Genomic DNA, 19162 nt, shown 5'->3' with positions numbered 1-19162 from the left:
CAGTGTAGGGGGTCCCAGAGTGGTCTCACTACTGCGCCAACACTCCTGGTCAAGTTAAACTTCTTGTTAGTTCTGGGGATCCCCATTGGCACACAGTGTCACAATGTCTCTACTGTACATAAGCATCAGCCTGATCAGTACAGCAGCTGCCCGCATGGCGGCCCCTCCTGGCCTACAGGGTCTCCATCCCTTCATGGCCCAGGGGCTACAGCTCACTCGGCATGGCAAACATTGGCAATCCATCCATGGCGGCCCCTCCTGGCATAGGGGATTGCCAATCCCTCACTGCACACGGACTCCAGACTGATAAGCACAGCAAAGATTACAGTTCATTTGCAGCTGCCCCTCCTGGCATACGGAGTCGCTGGCTCCTCACTGCCCACGGGCTATGCCCTCTCTTCCGTTCGTAAGCAGTCTGTCACAGCAGAAGCAACTCAAAGCTGATAGCACCACAGAACAGGCCATAGGAGTAACTAGAGTTCACATCTGAATGTCAGCCACAGTGATATGTTTATCAAAATGTTAACATAGGTCCCCAGCCCTACTCTTTATGATTCCCCTATAAGCCCCATCTCTTTCCTGAGATGTTCCCAGGGCCCTTCCTTGTGACCTCCCTCTGAATCAAAGAATACCCTTTGAAGTGTACTGGGGAAGCCTGGCTCTTCCTTCTCCAGTGTGTCCCACCGAGTTTACAGGAATGCAGCAATACACATATCACTCTGGGGGATTCCTCTATATGATTTCCTCATGTTTCACCATGTAATACTGGGTCACCCAAAATGGAAACCAGAGTCCTCAATGTAGTGTACCCTTCACAGGCACAAATACATCTAGTGCATGCATTTAACATGCATGCACAGCACAGCACTATAACCTTTGTGTACTGTACCACTCACAGGTACACATACACCCAGCACATGCATTCACGTACTGCTTAGTACAACAGATGCACCCAGCAGATGCATTTAACATGCACAACACTACATCCTCATATATTAGGCCACTCACAGGTACACATACACCCAGCACAAGCATTCATCCGGTGTGCGCTGCATTATCCCTGTATGGGGTCCCTCCTAGGCACACAGACACCCAGCGCAGGTATACGCTGTGCAGCACTCTACATTAAACAGATGTAGGCCAAGGGTGAGTTAAGCACGCAGCAGTGGGACATTGAATGAGTGATCCTGTAGGCCTCACTAGCATGACACAGGTTAAAAAAGGACCTGCTCACTCCTAATGATCATAACATGGTATGCTGCCACCACCGCGCTCGTGCTGCTTAACTCCTGGTGAAGGCAGAAGTCTTTTACCACTATGAGGGTAGCGATGTGAGCACCTCTCCCTGCCCAACAAGACCGCTGGTGCGTGAGACAAGCCTATGTCATAGTGCACACGAATGATCCCATGGCTATGACAACCAAAATTAGCATTAGGGATCCAGACATGAGTACAGTTGGGGTACTCAGGGCAGGGGTGCACTTCCGTTACCATGCGGAGGACTTTTCTGTCCCAGCAGTAATCATATTCCAATTACGGATTGCAGTACACTTGGCTCCATGGCTTATTTAAACTGTGCCTTTTCATTATCCCACAGCACCACCTTGCTTGCTGAGAAGAAGCTCATCACGCCATGAGATTTCATCCAAGTGCTTCACATTTTTACATACTTATTAGGACACCCTCTGCCCCTGCAAACCCTTTCCAGTTAACATGCAGCTATCTATGCATCTAAATCATTTCTATGCGTCTGATGGATCATTGTCTTTCCATTGAGATGCAATTTCCCTTTTTGCTACATTCGCCCTCACAATATTCCACCATGATATTGATTTTTAGATTTCGTCTGGCAATAACATCATGTTGGCTACGGCTACATTTTGAAACTAAGTATACCTAGGTAAATACAGATTTACAATTCTCAACTCCGAATGTATAAATATTTTCGGTCTTGATACTGTGACATACAGGTTCTTAGTAGCCCTTAGTATCACAAGATCCCCAAAGATCCCTGACATCACTAGTTCATGTCAAATCTTCAGTCCCCCCCAGCTAGTCCCGTGAAATACCTTATAAACTCTTTTCAGGGGTATTGCAGCTTGAAAGCAAGTCTGAGATTGTCTCTTAGCCTTCCCTTACTTCGAGCACAGCGGTGAGTCCTATGGTTTGAAAGAGTGTGTCTCTCGCCTGTGCATCCTGTGAAGCAGTTTAAATTGTAAAGAAGAGAGACTAATCAATATTTCTAGGATATGATAGGACTTCTTCCAGGTCACTGCTTCAGCTCCCCTACACCGGTCTTCATTGTCCCTCGAGATTCCCCAATCCATCTTGGGTCTTGTACAAGAGTGTCTTGTATATACTAGGTACCCTCTGCACCTCCAGCCTACCCATGACTTTTGCATAAAGTGGAATAATATGTACACTGAGCTTTACATGGCGGCATCACAACCCTCAGCCACAGGTACTCATAAAATGCCCTATTGTGTTGTTGATACTCCCCCTGGGATCATGGATCATTGCTGCAGATGTCTCCCGGATTGGGTACCCCAATAAGATCCTACACCCAAATTGCTTGAGATTTGACACCTGCTATAGGGCTTTGCCCACCTAGAGTGGGTTTTCTCCTGTCACTACTTCTCACAACTATAGTCATCCCTGGGATCTTCTAGCACAACTCCCCACCATATAAGATGAACAAACAGTGCCTGCCTCTAATCTGCTCCCAACTGGGGCATACAGATAGATTCACCTGGGCTAAGGAGGGATAACCCATAGGCAGAGCTAGCGGCGAGGCCCCGTAATAACTACTAATGTTTAGAAGCCCTGTCCCTCAATGAACTCCTTGTATGAGGCTTTTGCTGCTGTTACAGGTACCGTACTATCCGCAAGGTACTTTACTGCTTTCCTGAATTATTCTCTTGGTATCTACTTTGGCCCTTTCTGGATTACATATGGAAACTGTGTGGAATACATACGAAAAATGTCTGAATTACATATAGAAACTGTGTAGATTACATACAGAAACTGTGTGGATTACATACGGAAATTGTATGGATTACATACGGAAACTGGATGGATTACATTCAGAAACTGTGTGGAGTACATATGGATTACATATGGAAACTGTATTACATTCGGAAACTGTGTGGATTACATATGGAAAGTGTGTGGGTTACATACGGACTGTGTGGATTACATACGGAAACTGTGTGGTTTCATATTAGAAGTGTGTGAATTACATACGGACTGTGTGGATTACATACAGTCCTTATGTAACTGTATGTGTGGATTACATAGGGAAAGTATGTGGATTACATAGGGAAACTGTGTAGATTACATAGGGAAAGTGTGTGGATTACATATTGGAAATGTGCAGTTTACATAGGGACTGTGTGGATTACATACGGAAACTGTGTAGATTACATAGGGAAAGTGTGCGGATTACATATTGGAAATGTGCGGATTACATACGGACTGTGTGGATTACATACGGAAACTGTGTGGAATACATACGAAAAATGTCTGGATTACATATAGAAACTGTGTGGATTACATACAGAAACTGTGTGGATTACATACGGAAATTGTATGGATTACATACAGAAACTGGATGGATTACATACAGAAACTGTGTGGAGTACATATGGATTACATACGGAAACTGGATTACATTCGGAAACTGTGTGGATTACATATGGAAAGTGTGTGGATTACATTTGGACTATGTGGATTACATACGGAAACTGTGTGGATTACATATTAGAAGTGTGTGAATTACATACAGACTGTGTGGATTACATACAGTCCGTATGTAACTGTATGTATGGATTTCATAGGGAAACTGTGTGGAGTACATAGGGAAACTGTGTAGATTACATAGGGAAAGTGTGTGGATTACATATTGGAAATGTGCGGTTTACATAGGGACTGTGTGGATTACATACGGAAACTGTGTAGATTACATAGGGAAAGTGTGCGGATTACATATTGGAAATGTGCGGATTACATACGGACTGTGTGGATTACATACGGAAACTGTGTGGAATACATACGAAAAATGTCTGGATTACATATAGAAACTGTGTGGATTACATACAGAAACTGTGTGGATTACATACGGAAACTGTGTTTATTACATGGGGAATGTGTGTGGATTACATACGGAACCTGTGGTAGAGAGGCAATCTAGAACAGAGCTGGCCTTGCTGTTACTGAGTGGCAACCCTGTCCTGTGAAGCAGACCTTGCTTACACATTTTGCCTGACAAAGTGAGTCTCATTTCTAGCCACTACTCTACTTAGATAAAAAAAAAAATTCCCTCTCACCCTTGAGCCAACAGCTATGCAGAACTGCATCCGGCGATCCCTGCATAGAACACAAAATTGATTTTCCCAATGATCTTGATTCCAGAATCTCTGCCAAGCTCGCCAAACATAGCTACTAGCATGGGGTCCCTCCAATGAGGTTCTCTTTCATGTGCCAGCATACCATCCGGCTTCCTCCCTCGCGGCCATACAAATCCTTCCAGCACAGGGTCCCGTAGACTCCCCTTCTGATGAAGTCTTGCCCTGTTTCACTCTAAAGACCAAGAGTATCACCCTCATTGCCCTCCCTCTCGCCAGTAGGTTCTAGTGCAGCTGCTGGCCAAACTGCAAAAACTCCAGCCCTATGTTCAGTTTCTGCATCACCCAGAAATTCTTAGTCCAGGAAGTCAAAAACCGTCTCTGCAGCCAGTGCTAAACTCAAGGCCTCATGCAGCCTTCTGAAATCCAGCTTAGGATACCTAGGCAACAGTGGCCTGTGTAGTAAGAAGTACCCTTCCCTCAGTTTCACCTCTTTTGATATCAGCATCATCTCACATCAGACCCTCATACACCTACGCTTCCTTGTACAAATGCATAGAGACAGCAACCCTTATTTCACAGTTTCTGAAAAGCTTAGCTGGCAGCCCGATTGGAACTGGGAGGTTACCTCTCTGGGTCTGTCCTACTTCCCTGCCTAACCCTGTGTTGGTAAATCCCTCGAGCTCACCAGTATGGCTCATGAAGTCCCAAGAGCATACAATCCTGGGGCAAATTATCATCATACATAAGACTTCATAGCCTTCATGGTATCTGCCATTTTCTGATGCAGCTTCCTTGCTTCTCGTCACCAGCTCTGCACTTGACCCATCAAAGTATACATCTCCCCGCTTCCCTTCACCAACTCCACACTCACCCCATCACAATTTACATTACCCCTTGCTTCCTTTCACCAACTCCCCACTCGCACCACCTCACCAGCTCCCCACCTGACACATCACAGTATACAGCCACATCGCTCCCCCTCACCAACTCCACATTCGACACATCACAAAATACATGCATCATCGCTTTCCATCACCATCTCTACACTCAACCCATCGCAGTATACATCCACCGCTTCGTTTCACCAACTCCACACTCACCCCATCACAAAAAACATCCACCATTGCTTTCCCTCACCAACTCTACAGTCTACTGATCGCAGTATACATCCCCTGCTTCCCTTTACCTACTACACATTCACCCCTTCACACTTTGCATTACCCCTTGCTTTCTTTCACCAACTCCCCACTCGCACCACCTCACCAGCTCCCCACCTGACACATCACAGTATACAGCCACATCGCTCCCCCTCACCAACTCCACATTCGACTAATCACAAAATACATGCACCATCGCTTTCCATCACCATCTCTACACTCAACCCATCGCAGTATACATCCACCGCTTCGCTTCACCAACTCCACACTCACCCCATCACAAAAAACATCCACCATTGCTTTCCCTCACCAACTCTACAGTCTACTGATCGCAGTATACATCCCCTGCTTCCCTTTACCTACTACACGTTCACCCCTTCACACTTTGCATTACCCCTTGCTTTCTTTCACCAACTCCCCACTTGCACCACCTCACCAGCTCCCCACCTGACACATCACAGTATACAGCCACATCGCTCCCCCTCACCAACTCCACATTCGACACATCACAAAATACATGCACCATCGCTTTCCATCACCATCTCTACACTCAACCCATCGCAGTATACATCCACCGCTTCGTTTCACCAACTCCACACTCACCCCATCACAAAAAACATCCACCATTGCTTTCCCTCACCAACTCTACAGTCTACTGATCGCAGTATACATCCCCTGCTTCCCTTTACCTACTACACATTCACCCCTTCACACTTTGCATTACCCCTTGCTTCCTTTCACCAACTCCCCACTCGCACCACCTCACCAGCTCCCCACCTGACACATCACAGTATACAGCCACATCGCTCCCCCTCACCAACTCCACATTCGACACATCACAAAATACATGCACCATCGCTTTCCATTACCATCTCTACACTCAACCCATCGCAGTATACATCCACCGCTTCGCTTCACCAACTCCACACTCACCCCATCACAAAAAACATCCACCATTGCTTTCCCTCACCAACTCTACAGTCTACCGATCGCAGTATACATCCCCTGCTTCCCTTTACCTACTACACATTCACCCCTTCACACTTTGCATTACCCCTTGCTTCCTTTCACCAACTCCCCACTCGCACCACCTCACCAGCTCCCCACCTGACACATCACAGTATACAGCCACATCGCTCCCCCTCACCAACTCCACATTCGACACATCACAAAATACATGCACCATCGCTTTCGATCACCATCTCTACACTCAACCCATCGCAGTATACATCCACCGCTTCGCTTCACCAACTCCACACTCACCCCATCACAAAAAACATCCACCATCCTTTCCCTCACCAACTCTACAGTCTACCGATCGCAGTATACATCCCCTGCTTCCCTTTACCTACTACACATTCACCCCTTCACACTTTGCATTACCCCTTGCTTCCTTTCACCAACTCCCCACTCGCACCACCTCACCAGCTCCCCACCTGACACATCACAGTATACAGCCACATCGCTCCCCCTCACCAACTCCACATTCGACACATCACAAAATACATGCACCATCGCTTTCCATTACCATCTCTACACTCAACCCATCGCAGTATACATCCACCGCTTCTCTTCACCAACTCCACACTGACCCCATCACAAAAAACATCCACCATTGCTTTCCCTCACCAACTCTACAGTCTACCGATCGCAGTATACATCCCCTGCTTCACTTTACCTATTACACATTCACCCCTTCACACTTTGCATGACCCCTTGCTTCCTTTCACCAACTCCCCACTCGCACCACCTCACCAGCTCCCCACCTGACACATCACAGTATACAGCCACATTGCTCCCCCTCACCAACTCCACATTCGACTAATCACAAAATACATGCACCATCGCTTTCGATCACCATCTCTACACTCAACCCATCGCAGTATACATCCACCGCTTCGCTTCACCAACTCCACACTCACCCCATCACAAAAAACATCAACCATTGCTTTCCCTCACCAACTCTACAGTCTACCGATCGCAGTATACATCCCCTGCTTCCCTTTACCTACTACACATTCACCCCTTCACACTTTGCATTACCCCTTGCTTCCTTTCACCAACTCCCCACTCGCACCACCTCACCAGCTCCCCACCTGACACATCACAGTATACAGCCACATCGCTCCCCCTCACCAACTCCACATTCGACACATCACAAAATACATGCACCATCGCTTTCCATCACCATCTCTACACTCAACCCATCGCAGTATACATCCACCGCTTCTCTTCACCAACTCCACACTGACCCCATCACAAAAAACATCCACCATTGCTTTCCTTCACCAACTCTACAGTCTACTGATCGCAGTATACATCCCCTGCTTCCCTTTACCTACTGCACATTCACCCCTTCACACTTTGCATGACCCCTTGCTTTCTTTTACCAACTCCATACTCGCACCACCTCACCAGCTCCCCACCTGACACATCACAGTATACAGCCACATCGCTCTCCCTCACCAACTCCACATTCGACACATCACAAAATACATGCACCATCGCTTTCCATCACCATCTCTACACTCAACCCATCGCAGTATACATCCACCGCTTCGCTTCACCAACTCCACACTCACCCCATCACAAAAAACATCCACCATTGCTTTCCCTCACCAACTCTACAGTCTACCGATCGCAGTATACATCCCCTGCTTCCCTTTACCTACTACACATTCACCCCTTCACACTTTGCATTACCCCTTGCTTCCTTTCACCAACTCCCCACTCGCACCACCTCACCAGCTCCCCACCTGACACATCACAGTATACAGCCACATCGCTCCCCCTCACCAACTCCACATTCGACACATCACAAAATACATGCACCATCGCTTTCCATCACCATCTCTACACTCAACCCATCGCAGTATACATCCACCGCTTCGCTTCACCAACTCCACACTCACCCCAACACAAAAAACATCCACCATTGCTTTCCCTCACCAACTCTACAGTCTACTGATTGCAGTATACATCCCCTGCTTCCCTTTACCTACTACACATTCACCCCTTCACACTTTGCATTACCCCTTGCTTTCTTTTACCAACTCCCTACTCACCTCACCTCACCAACTCCCCACCTGACACATCACAGTATACAGCCACATCGCTCCCCCTCACCAACTCCACATTCGACACATCACAAAATACATGCACCATCGCTTTCCATTACCATCTCTACACTCAACCCATCGCAGTATACATCCACCGCTTCGCTTCACCAACTCCACACTCACCCCATCACAAAAAACATCCACCATTGCTTTCCCTCACCAAATCTACAGTCTACTGATCGCAGTATACATCCCCTGCTTCCCTTTACCTACTACACGTTCACCCCTTCACACTTTGCATTACCCCTTGCTTTCTTTCACCAACTCCCCACTCGCACCACCTCACCAGCTACCCACCTGACACATCACAGTATACAGCCACATTGCTCCCCCTCACCAACTGCACACTCACCCCATCACAAAAAACATCCACCATTGCTTTCCCTCACCAACTCTACAGTCTACTGATCGCAGTATACATCCCCTGCTTCCCTTTACCTACTACACGTTCACCCCTTCACACTTTGCATTACCCCTTGCTTTCTTTCACCAACTCCCCACTCGCACCACCTCACCAGCTCCCCACCTGACACATCACAGTATACAGCCACATTGCTCCCCCTCACCAACTCCACATTCGACACATCACAAAATACATGCACCATCGCTTTCCATCACCATCTCTACACTCAACCCATCGCAGTATACATCCACCGCTTCGCTTCACCAACTCCACACTCACCCCATCACAAAAAACATCCACCATTGCTTTCCCTCACCAACTTACAGTCTACTGATCGCAGTATACATCCCCTGCTTCCCTTTACCTACTACACGTTCACCCCTTCACACTTTGCATTACCCCTTGCTTTCTTTCACCAACTCCCCACTCGCACCACCTCACCAGCTCCCCACCTGACACATCACAGTATACAGCCACATTGCTCCCCCTCACCAACTCCACATTCGACACATCACAAAATACATGCACCATCACTTTCCATCACCATCTCTACACTCAACCCATCACAGTATACATCCACCGCTTCGCTTCACCAACTCCACACTCACCCCATCACAAAAAACATCCACCATTGCTTTCCCTCACCAACTCTACAGTCTACTGATCGCAGTATACATCCCCTGCTTCCCTTTACCTACTACACATTCACCCCTTCACACTTTGCATTACCCCTTGCTTCCTTTCACCAACTCCCCACTCGCACCACCTCACCAGCTCCCCACCTGACACATCACAGTATACAGCCACATCGCTCCCCCTCACCAACTCCATATTCGACACATCACAAAATACATGCACCATCGCTTTCGATCACCATCTCTACACTCAACCCATCGCAGTATACATCCACCGCTTCGCTTCACCAACTCCACACTCACCCCATCACAAAAAACATCCACCATCCTTTCCCTCACCAACTCTACAGTCTACCGATCGCAGTATACATCCCCTGCTTCCCTTTACCTACTACACATTCACCCCTTCACACTTTGCATTACCCCTTGCTTCCTTTCACCAACTCCCCACTCGCACCACCTCACCAGCTCCCCACCTGACACATCACAGTATACAGCCACATCGCTCCCCCTCACCAACTCCACATTCGACACATCACAAAATACATGCACCATCGCTTTCCATTACCATCTCTACACTCAACCCATCGCAGTATACATCCACCGCTTCTCTTCACCAACTCCACACTGACCCCATCACAAAAAACATCCACCATTGCTTTCCCTCACCAACTCTACAGTCTACCGATCGCAGTATACATCCCCTGCTTCACTTTACCTATTACACATTCACCCCTTCACACTTTGCATGACCCCTTGCTTCCTTTCACCAACTCCCCACTCGCACCACCTCACCAGCTCCCCACCTGACACATCACAGTATACAGCCACATGGCTCCCCCTCACCAACTCCACATTCGACTAATCACAAAATACATGCACCATCGCTTTCGATCACCATCTCTACACTCAACCCATCGCAGTATACATCCACCGCTTCGCTTCACCAACTCCACACTCACCCCATCACAAAAAACATCAACCATTGCTTTCCCTCACCAACTCTACAGTCTACCGATCGCAGTATACATCCCCTGCTTCCCTTTACCTACTACACATTCACCCCTTAACACTTTGCATTACCCCTTGCTTCCTTTCACCAACTCCCCACTCGCACCACCTCACCAGCTCCCCACCTGACACATCACAGTATACAGCCACATCGCTCCCCCTCACCAACTCCACATTCGACACATCACAAAATACATGCACCATCGCTTTCCATCACCATCTCTACACTCAACCCATCGCAGTATACATCCACCGCTTCTCTTCACCAACTCCACACTGACCCCATCACAAAAAACATCCACCATTGCTTTCCCTCACCAACTCTACAGTCTACTGATCGCAGTATACATCCCCTGCTTCCCTTTACCTACTGCACATTCACCCCTTCACACTTTGCATGACCCCTTGCTTTCTTTTACCAACTCCATACTCGCACCACCTCACCAGCTCCCCACCTGACACATCACAGTATACAGCCACATCGCTCCCCCTCACCAACTCCACATTCGACACATCACAAAATACATGCACCATCGCTTTCCATCACCATCTCTACACTCAACCCATCGCAGTATACATCCACCGCTTCGCTTCACCAACTCCACACTCACCCCATCACAAAAAACATCCACCATTGCTTTCCCTCACCAACTCTACAGTCTACCGATCGCAGTATACATCCCCTGCTTCCCTTTACCTACTACACATTCACCCCTTCACACTTTGCATTACCCCTTGCTTCCTTTCACCAACTCCCCACTCGCACCACCTCACCAGCTCCCCACCTGACACATCACAGTATACAGCCACATCGCTCCCCCTCACCAACTCCACATTCGACACATCACAAAATACATGCACCATCGCTTTCCATCACCATCTCTACACTCAACCCATCGCAGTATACATCCACCGCTTCGCTTCACCAACTCCACACTCACCCCAACACAAAAAACATCCACCATTGCTTTCCCTCACCAACTCTACAGTCTACTGATTGCAGTATACATCCCCTGCTTCCCTTTACCTACTACACATTCACCCCTTCACACTTTGCATTACCCCTTGCTTTCTTTTACCAACTCCCTACTCACCTCACCTCACCAACTCCCCACCTGACACATCACAGTATACAGCCACATCGCTCCCCCTCACCAACTCCACATTCGACACATCACAAAATACATGCACCATCGCTTTCCATTACCATCTCTACACTCAACCCATCGCAGTATACATCCACCGCTTCGCTTCACCAACTCCACACTCACCCCATCACAAAAAACATCTACCATTGCTTTCCCTCACCAACTCTACAGTCTACTGATCGCAGTATACATCCCCTGCTTCCCTTTACCTACTACACGTTCACCCCTTCACACTTTGCATTACCCCTTGCTTTCTTTCACCAACTCCCCACTCGCACCACCTCACCAGCTCCCCACCTGACACATCACAGTATACAGCCACATTGCTCCCCCTCACCAACTCCACACTCACCCCATCACAAAAAACATCCACCATTGCTTTCCCTCACCAACTCTACAGTCTACTGATCGCAGTATACATCCCCTGCTTCCCTTTACCTACTACACGTTCACCCCTTCACACTTTGCATTACCCCTTGCTTTCTTTCACCAACTCCCCACTCGCACCACCTCACCAGCTCCCCACCTGACACATCACAGTATACAGCCACATTGCTCCCCCTCACCAACTCCACATTCGACACATCACAAAATACATGCACCATCACTTTCCATCACCATCTCTACACTCAACCCATCACAGTATACATCCACCGCTTCGCTTCACCAACTCCACACTCACCCCATCACAAAAAACATCCACCATTGCTTTCCCTCACCAACTCTACAGTCTACTGATCGCAGTATACATCCCCTGCTTCCCTTTACCTACTACACGTTCACCCCTTCACACTTTGCATTACCCCTTGCTTCCTTTCACCAACTCCATACTCGCCTCACCTCACCAACTTCACACTCAACACATCACAGTATGCAGACTCCTCTCTTCTGCTCACCAAATCCACACTCGCCCCATCACAAAATACATCCACCATTGCTTTCCCGATTCCCTCACCAACTCCACACTCGCCCCATCACACTTTACATTACTCCTTGCTTCCTTTACCAACTCCACAAAATACATTCACCTTGCTTTCAGTGCTGAGGTAAGATCTTATGACAGCAATTCTTCATACTCATCTATGATCATCCGACCGAACAATGATGTGAGCTCTTGTGACAGTAACACTTCATCTCTCAGCTATGATGAGAGATTTGACAGTAACACTCAGAGGTGATGTAAGATCTGATGACAGTAATTAGTCTAATTGTTGGTATGACGATCATACCTGGGCGGTGACGTAAACTCTTATGCCAGTAATTCTTCATACCTCAGCAATGATGATCATACCTCAATGATGTAAGCTCTTGTGAAGTCGTTTTTCACACGTCAGCTGTGATGAGAGATGTGACAGTAACACAAAACAACTTGAAGATAATGCGCCCTAAAGGTCAGAATGAAGCCACCTTCAGGCCCACCTGCCAGGAAGCAGAGGGAAGGAGGGAAGGCCAGCATTAATCATGAATTCTGATTTACTCCTACAGGTGTGACCACCACCACAGCCACAACAACTACCCATGCCTATGCAAGCACTGCTAGAAGGGCGGTGAAATCCAAATTTACAGATCCTTGGAACCCGCTATACGCCAACACTACGTCAACCCAGTATCAGGAGCGCTGTCAGAAGACATTACAAGCGGTAAGAAATTAATTTTTTCCTAGTACTAAGCAATTGTTGGACCGAACAGAACTCGTTGTAGTGATTTTTCTTATGTACCCAGGTTCTGAGGGACACTGGGATTCCCCATTATACCTTACGGACACTACCCACTAAGCAACACTTCTTGTACTCACTGTTCCTCTAATGCTGACACTGCCCCCTAAGCAAGGCTCCTTGCACTCACTGTCTCTCTGATGCTGATACCACAGCCTAAGCAAGACCCCTTGTACTCCCTACCACTCTAATGCTGACACTACCCCCAAAGCATGGTTCCTTGTACTCACTGCCCCTCTAAAGCTGAGACTACCCCCTTATCAAGATCCCTTGTACTGCCTACCACTCTAAAGCTGACACTACCCCCTGAGGATGGTTCCTTGTACTAACTGCCCCTCTAATGCTGACTTGACCCCCTGACGTGCCCCCTTGTATACTCTGCCCCACTAAGGATGACACTACCCCCTAAGCAAGGCTCCTTGCAGTCACTGTCCCTCTAATGCTGACACTAACCCCATGCACATTTTTTATTTTTTTGTTTTATAGAGTTTTATATAGCTCGAACATGACCCAAATCTGGTATCAGAGCGCTTTACATAGCACCAGTTGCATTACATGAGGACACATTGATGATTTTTGTTAGACACTAGGGGGCCGATTCACAGAACGAACTTACGATTTTTAGTATTCACAGAATGAACTTAAAACAGACTTAAGACAGAATCCTAATTTACGTCTGTCTTGAGTCAGTCTTAAGTCAGTCTTAAGTCTGTCTTAAGTTTTTCTCAAGTTTATTCTGTGTATACCGAAAATCGTAAGTGCATTCTGTGATTATCAAAAGTTGTAAGTTTAGGATTTTGTCGTAAGTTCGTTCTGTGAATCGGGCCCAGGGAGATTAAGTGATTTGCCCAGAATCACAGGATGTTCAGCGTCATTGCCGAGGCTCAAACCCAGCTCCCCAGATTCGAGATTGGCTGCCCTAGCCGTTAGGTTAACTCCTCTCCACATTGCCTGTACTTGCTGCTCTTGTGACAGATCATGTGTTATAGTTGTCCTGTGTGTCTCATTTCAGATTGAGGCCATCCTCAAGAAGTCTTTTCCGTCACTTCTAAGAGTGGAGAACTGTCATTTCAGGTAAGGATTGCTCATCGCTCCTCCTTTCCACCACCCCACAGCCCATGTCTGCAAGGTGATTCAAGCTGCCACAGTCTGCGAGTGCCCAGCATTCTTACTGTTACATTCACTTTACCTGTGTCGCTCGCCATTGTCTTATTTGCTTTTGGTTGTACCTGTGCGCAATGTCATGTCTAAGGAGTTGCGTTAGTTTTGTGGCATCTCGTGGTGGATGATGCAGTTGGGTGCAAAGTGATGGCTGACATAAAGGTTGATCACAGATGTGTGTCAGATGTGTGTCAGATGTCATGCCTGTTGCATTCTGCTATGTTGTTATGCAATGCTTATGTTGTTCTATTCGAAATTTACTGCGGACTATCTTACCTACCTGTGTTGGGTTGAATTTATGTGTGTGTGTGTGTTTTTCCTTAGTGTGTGGGAACTCTTAGTGGCTAGTTGCCAACCCCTGGCCAGAAATCTTAATTTCCTGAAAGAGACTTCTAACCGCAAATTCATCACATTTTGAAGCTTCCGCCAGGTATCAGAATGGATCAGCAAAATTTGCATCAGTACCCCTGCGCACCAGTAAGTGGGTCATGTGTCTCCATAGCTGCGTCATTCCACTCCAGAAGTAACATGTGGATTTGTATATAGGAGCCACCTAAATGCGCCGATGTCACTTCCCTTATTTCCACAGCTGCAGATGCGGATCTGGAGCTACCTCTCTTTTCTTTGAGACCGTTTTCTTTCTAAAATTATACTACCAGTGTGCAAAGGAAATATCACCACTCAAAACTACAGGGTTTAAACCATGTAGTAATTGTTGCAAACCAATGTCTTTGATAAATCCCCATCAGGTTTGCCTAGGGTGTCTGGGGTCAGGTCACAACTCCAAAGGCTGCAGTCAATATGCCTTAATTCATTGTAGGGTCATTCAGGATTGGGAAGCGAAGCTCTATATTACAAAATACTGAAAGACTCCATGCCCCGACCAGTCAAGGTCCAAGAGAGGATCCCATTCAAGTTCCCGAAGTTGTTCCCGTCACAGATCTTTGTCGCAGTTGAAGTCTAAGAAGAAGTGAAAGAACTCGACCTCCTTTCATTACTCATGATCTCCAGAGAAGGTGCAAGGGTGTCAATGTGCCTCCCAGTCTCGGTTCTGCAATCTATCCTCAGAGTCGATTCAGACCTTGTTCAGTGGCTACCCGAGTTCCCAGAGGCAACGGCAACTTCATAACAAAGAGAAGAGTTTTGTGAGGCCATGCTACACTTATTTAGCATGTTATTAGCTCCCTCTGACATTCCTTCAGGCCCCAAGGAACCACAACGCTTCCCAACTGGGCTACCACTAGTAGGTCTGCCCTCCCTAGGCCCTTTAGCTTGATACAATTTCTGCAACCGCACCAATGCCAAATGCCACTGCAGTCCTCTACTCCCTCCAAGCACGAACCTGACCCAAAGGTATTAGGTATCAGAGCACTTTACATGAGCACCAGTTGTATTACATGAGGGCACATTAATGTTTGCTAGGCACTGGGAGATTAAGTGATTTACCCACAATCACAGGATGTTGAGCATCATTGCCAAGACACGAGCCCGGTTCCTTCAGATTTGAGGTCACCGCCCTAGCCGTTAGGCTACATCCTCTCCCCTAAACATGTCTTTATTGACACACAGCCACCCTGTCAGAGGCAGGATCAGACATTTTCTGCCATGGTAGAAAACAGTCACTTCAGACAAGTGGGTCCTGCAAATTGTCCTGCAGAGTTACGCCTTATGATTTGTAGTTACCTGCCATACCTTCCATCACCCTCATTTCACCTGACAAAGGCCAGCTGTTCCTTTTGCAGTGGGATGCGCAGGACCTTCTACCCAAAGGAGCCATAGAGAGGGTGGCAGCAGCAGAAGTAGGTTGTGGTTGCTATTGCCGCTACTTCCTGGTGGCGAAGAAAGAGAAAGACCTTTGTCCTATTTTGAATCTTTGATCTCTCAATCCCTTCCTGCGGAAGGTCAAATTTAAAGACCCAGGTATGTCTGCCCTCGACCCTGTACACTGGATGATACCATTGGTGCTTATTTCTACGTCCCTCTATTGCAGGCCAACATGCTTTCTTGTGGTTGGCCAGGAACATTTTAATTTGCTGTGCCCCCCTTTGGCTTTACCATTATGCCCCAGTGAGACCTAAGTTTAGTTCTTACATTGCTTGTTATGCATACCTATGCACACCTATCCTCTACGGCTTTTTGCACTCAAGACAGCTTTCCTTGTCACCATAACATCAATGTGATAGGTGAGCAACTTGCAAGCCCTCTCTGTCAACCCACCATGCACCACAGATAAACTGCTTTTGAGAACCTGAGGCTACTTTCATCCAAAAGTGGTGACTCCCTTTCTAGTTGAGCAAAACATCACCTTGCTGATATTCGTCACTCCACCTCACCCCTCTAAGGAGGAAGACAGACTCACTGGTTAGATGTAAAAAGTGCCTTTAAGATTTTCATCAATATTACAAGAGAACACCTTGTAGACAATACTCACTTTCTCTTCCAGGGGATACTCATTAATAGTCATAAGCACTGAATAATCTCCACCCATGAGCGGGAACCTGGAACACATAACCAAATACATATATATGTGTAAAAATATAAAAAATAGTATTGAGTACTAAACAAATTATACACATATACATGTATAAACCAATAATATGCAGCCCAACCACAACCTATAGGCTAATAAGGCCATCATTACATACTTTCTGCAGCATGAAAATACACCATATAAACAATGCAATAAACAGGCATGAGCCTAAAATGCATTCCATATATAGCAAAACCTTTTATTTTCATCAAAGAACCTGTAATAAAAGGCAATTAGCCTAAGCAGGCTGCATATAGAAAAAATATCCCTGTACAGAAAATCAGACTGACACCTCGCCTTTAAGGCCTCAGAGAATTTAAGGCCTCCAGGGGAACTCTGCTCCCATCATGCCCCACAGGTGACAGTTAGGTCAGTTCTTTTTTCCGGCTTGTTCTGTGAGGAACTTGGAACTTGAGCTTCTGCTGAATTTGATTGTTTTTCAGTCAAAATTTGTTTTTTCCCTGTCTTATTTGACAGTATATGCTGGTGGTGGCAATATTCTACCTTTTCTGACTAATTCTTCAGAATTATTTTAGTCAGTTATGCCACCTTTATTCTACAACTGTCCTTCCTGTGGGAAGAAGATGTCTAAAACAGATCCCCATTTTGTTTGCGTGGTTTGTCTACCTTCCACATATGATGTGGAAAAATGTTATCATTGCCTCAAGCTTTCCAGAAGAACCTTGACAGAAAGAGAGAAAATTCATCTTTTGGGACTTCTGGAGAGAGAAAGACATCATGAAAAGGGGGCAAGAAGTGAGTTGTCATCTGGAAGGCCCTCTTCTTCTGCAAAACGTCGAAGATCTGCTTCTCCTGAAGGTAAAAACAAGAAAAAACAACATCAGGAAGCTTCGACGTTGAAGAAAGTGAGTTTGACGTCAAAATCTAGATCGCCGTCAGGTATGTCGACGTCGAGACCAATGGAGAGAAGTACATCGATGTTGAAGTCATCGCCGTTAAGGCACAAGTCGACATCGAAGCGGAGATCGAGGTCGCCGTCGAGAAGCTTGTCGACGTTGAGGCATTTGGTGTCGGTTGCTGTAAGAACAACGGCGAGAGTGAGACGATATACGTCCTCGAGAGAGAGTAAGGTCGACGTCGAGAGGAAACGTGAGAGCGAAGTCGAGAGAGAAAGTGAGATCAACATCGAGAGATATAGGTACGACCTCGAGACCTGAGAAAAGAAGAATATCAGGGTCGCCGTCGAGACATGGGTCGACGTCGAGACATGCCTCTGGCTCGAGGCGTGAAAGGGCTCTTTCGACGGCGAAAAGGCAACCGACGTTGAGGAAGTCGACATCGAGGTCTCCGCCACCTGCTTCACGGTCGGTGTCGAGTCATTCTAGATCGGCCTCTCGGACCTCTCATAGGTTTTTGTCGAGGTCGGAGCCGGCGTCGAGGGCTTTGGCTTACCCTCCAAGGTCTACGTCAAAAGACCGGACGTCGAGGGCATCTGTGGACAGGTCTTCAGTAGTCAGAGCCTCTCCGCATAAAGAATCTTCCATTGTGGCGCATTCTGGCTCGACGTTGAGACATTCAACGTCAAGGGAGAGACAATTGGTCCCCAGAGAGGCGGTTTCAAGATCTCTACAGTCTATTCGGAGTTCTTCTTCAGAGTCTTGTTCCTCAATGGGAATTCAGATTGTGCAGGTTACCCCGGAGGGCTCTCCGGTGCGTAGAACACCTCCTGTGAACATGTCTCCTAGATGGCTGGAAAGCATACGCCATTGGAAGATGCAGCCAAGGCCCAATGACAGGCCTCTTACAATGGAAGCTTCAAGACCACCGGCTGGTGGTTCTCTGAGAAGATCTAGATCTCCGGTGAAGAGCCGTTCGCATTCTAGGGAGCGCAGGCGGTCTCATCGGTCTTCTACTCCTAAGAGAAGGCATAGATCTCATGCCTCTTCCTCTCCATCGAGGTCGTCTTACAGAGACTA

At 47.1% G+C, this 19162-nt stretch overlaps 1 protein-coding gene across 1 annotated transcript in view; it reads left to right on the top strand.

The window, feature by feature from the left end:
* The window catches only part of LOC144803894 (uncharacterized), a 250413-nt gene that overhangs the window by 99608 nt on the left and 131643 nt on the right, over window positions 1-19162 (top strand). Inside the window, exons 8-9 of the mRNA XM_078671883.1 lie at window positions 13305-13459; window positions 14547-14608. Coding sequence (XP_078528009.1) covers window positions 13305-13459; window positions 14547-14608 — 217 coding nt within the window. The remainder of the gene's footprint in view (window positions 1-13304; window positions 13460-14546; window positions 14609-19162) is intronic.

This window comes from Lissotriton helveticus, chromosome 1_2 (assembly GCF_964261635.1).
Source record: "Lissotriton helveticus chromosome 1_2, aLisHel1.1, whole genome shotgun sequence".
NCBI classification, from domain to species: domain Eukaryota; kingdom Metazoa; phylum Chordata; class Amphibia; order Caudata; family Salamandridae; genus Lissotriton; species Lissotriton helveticus.
This window is presented reverse-complemented; position numbering and strand designations above follow the sequence as displayed.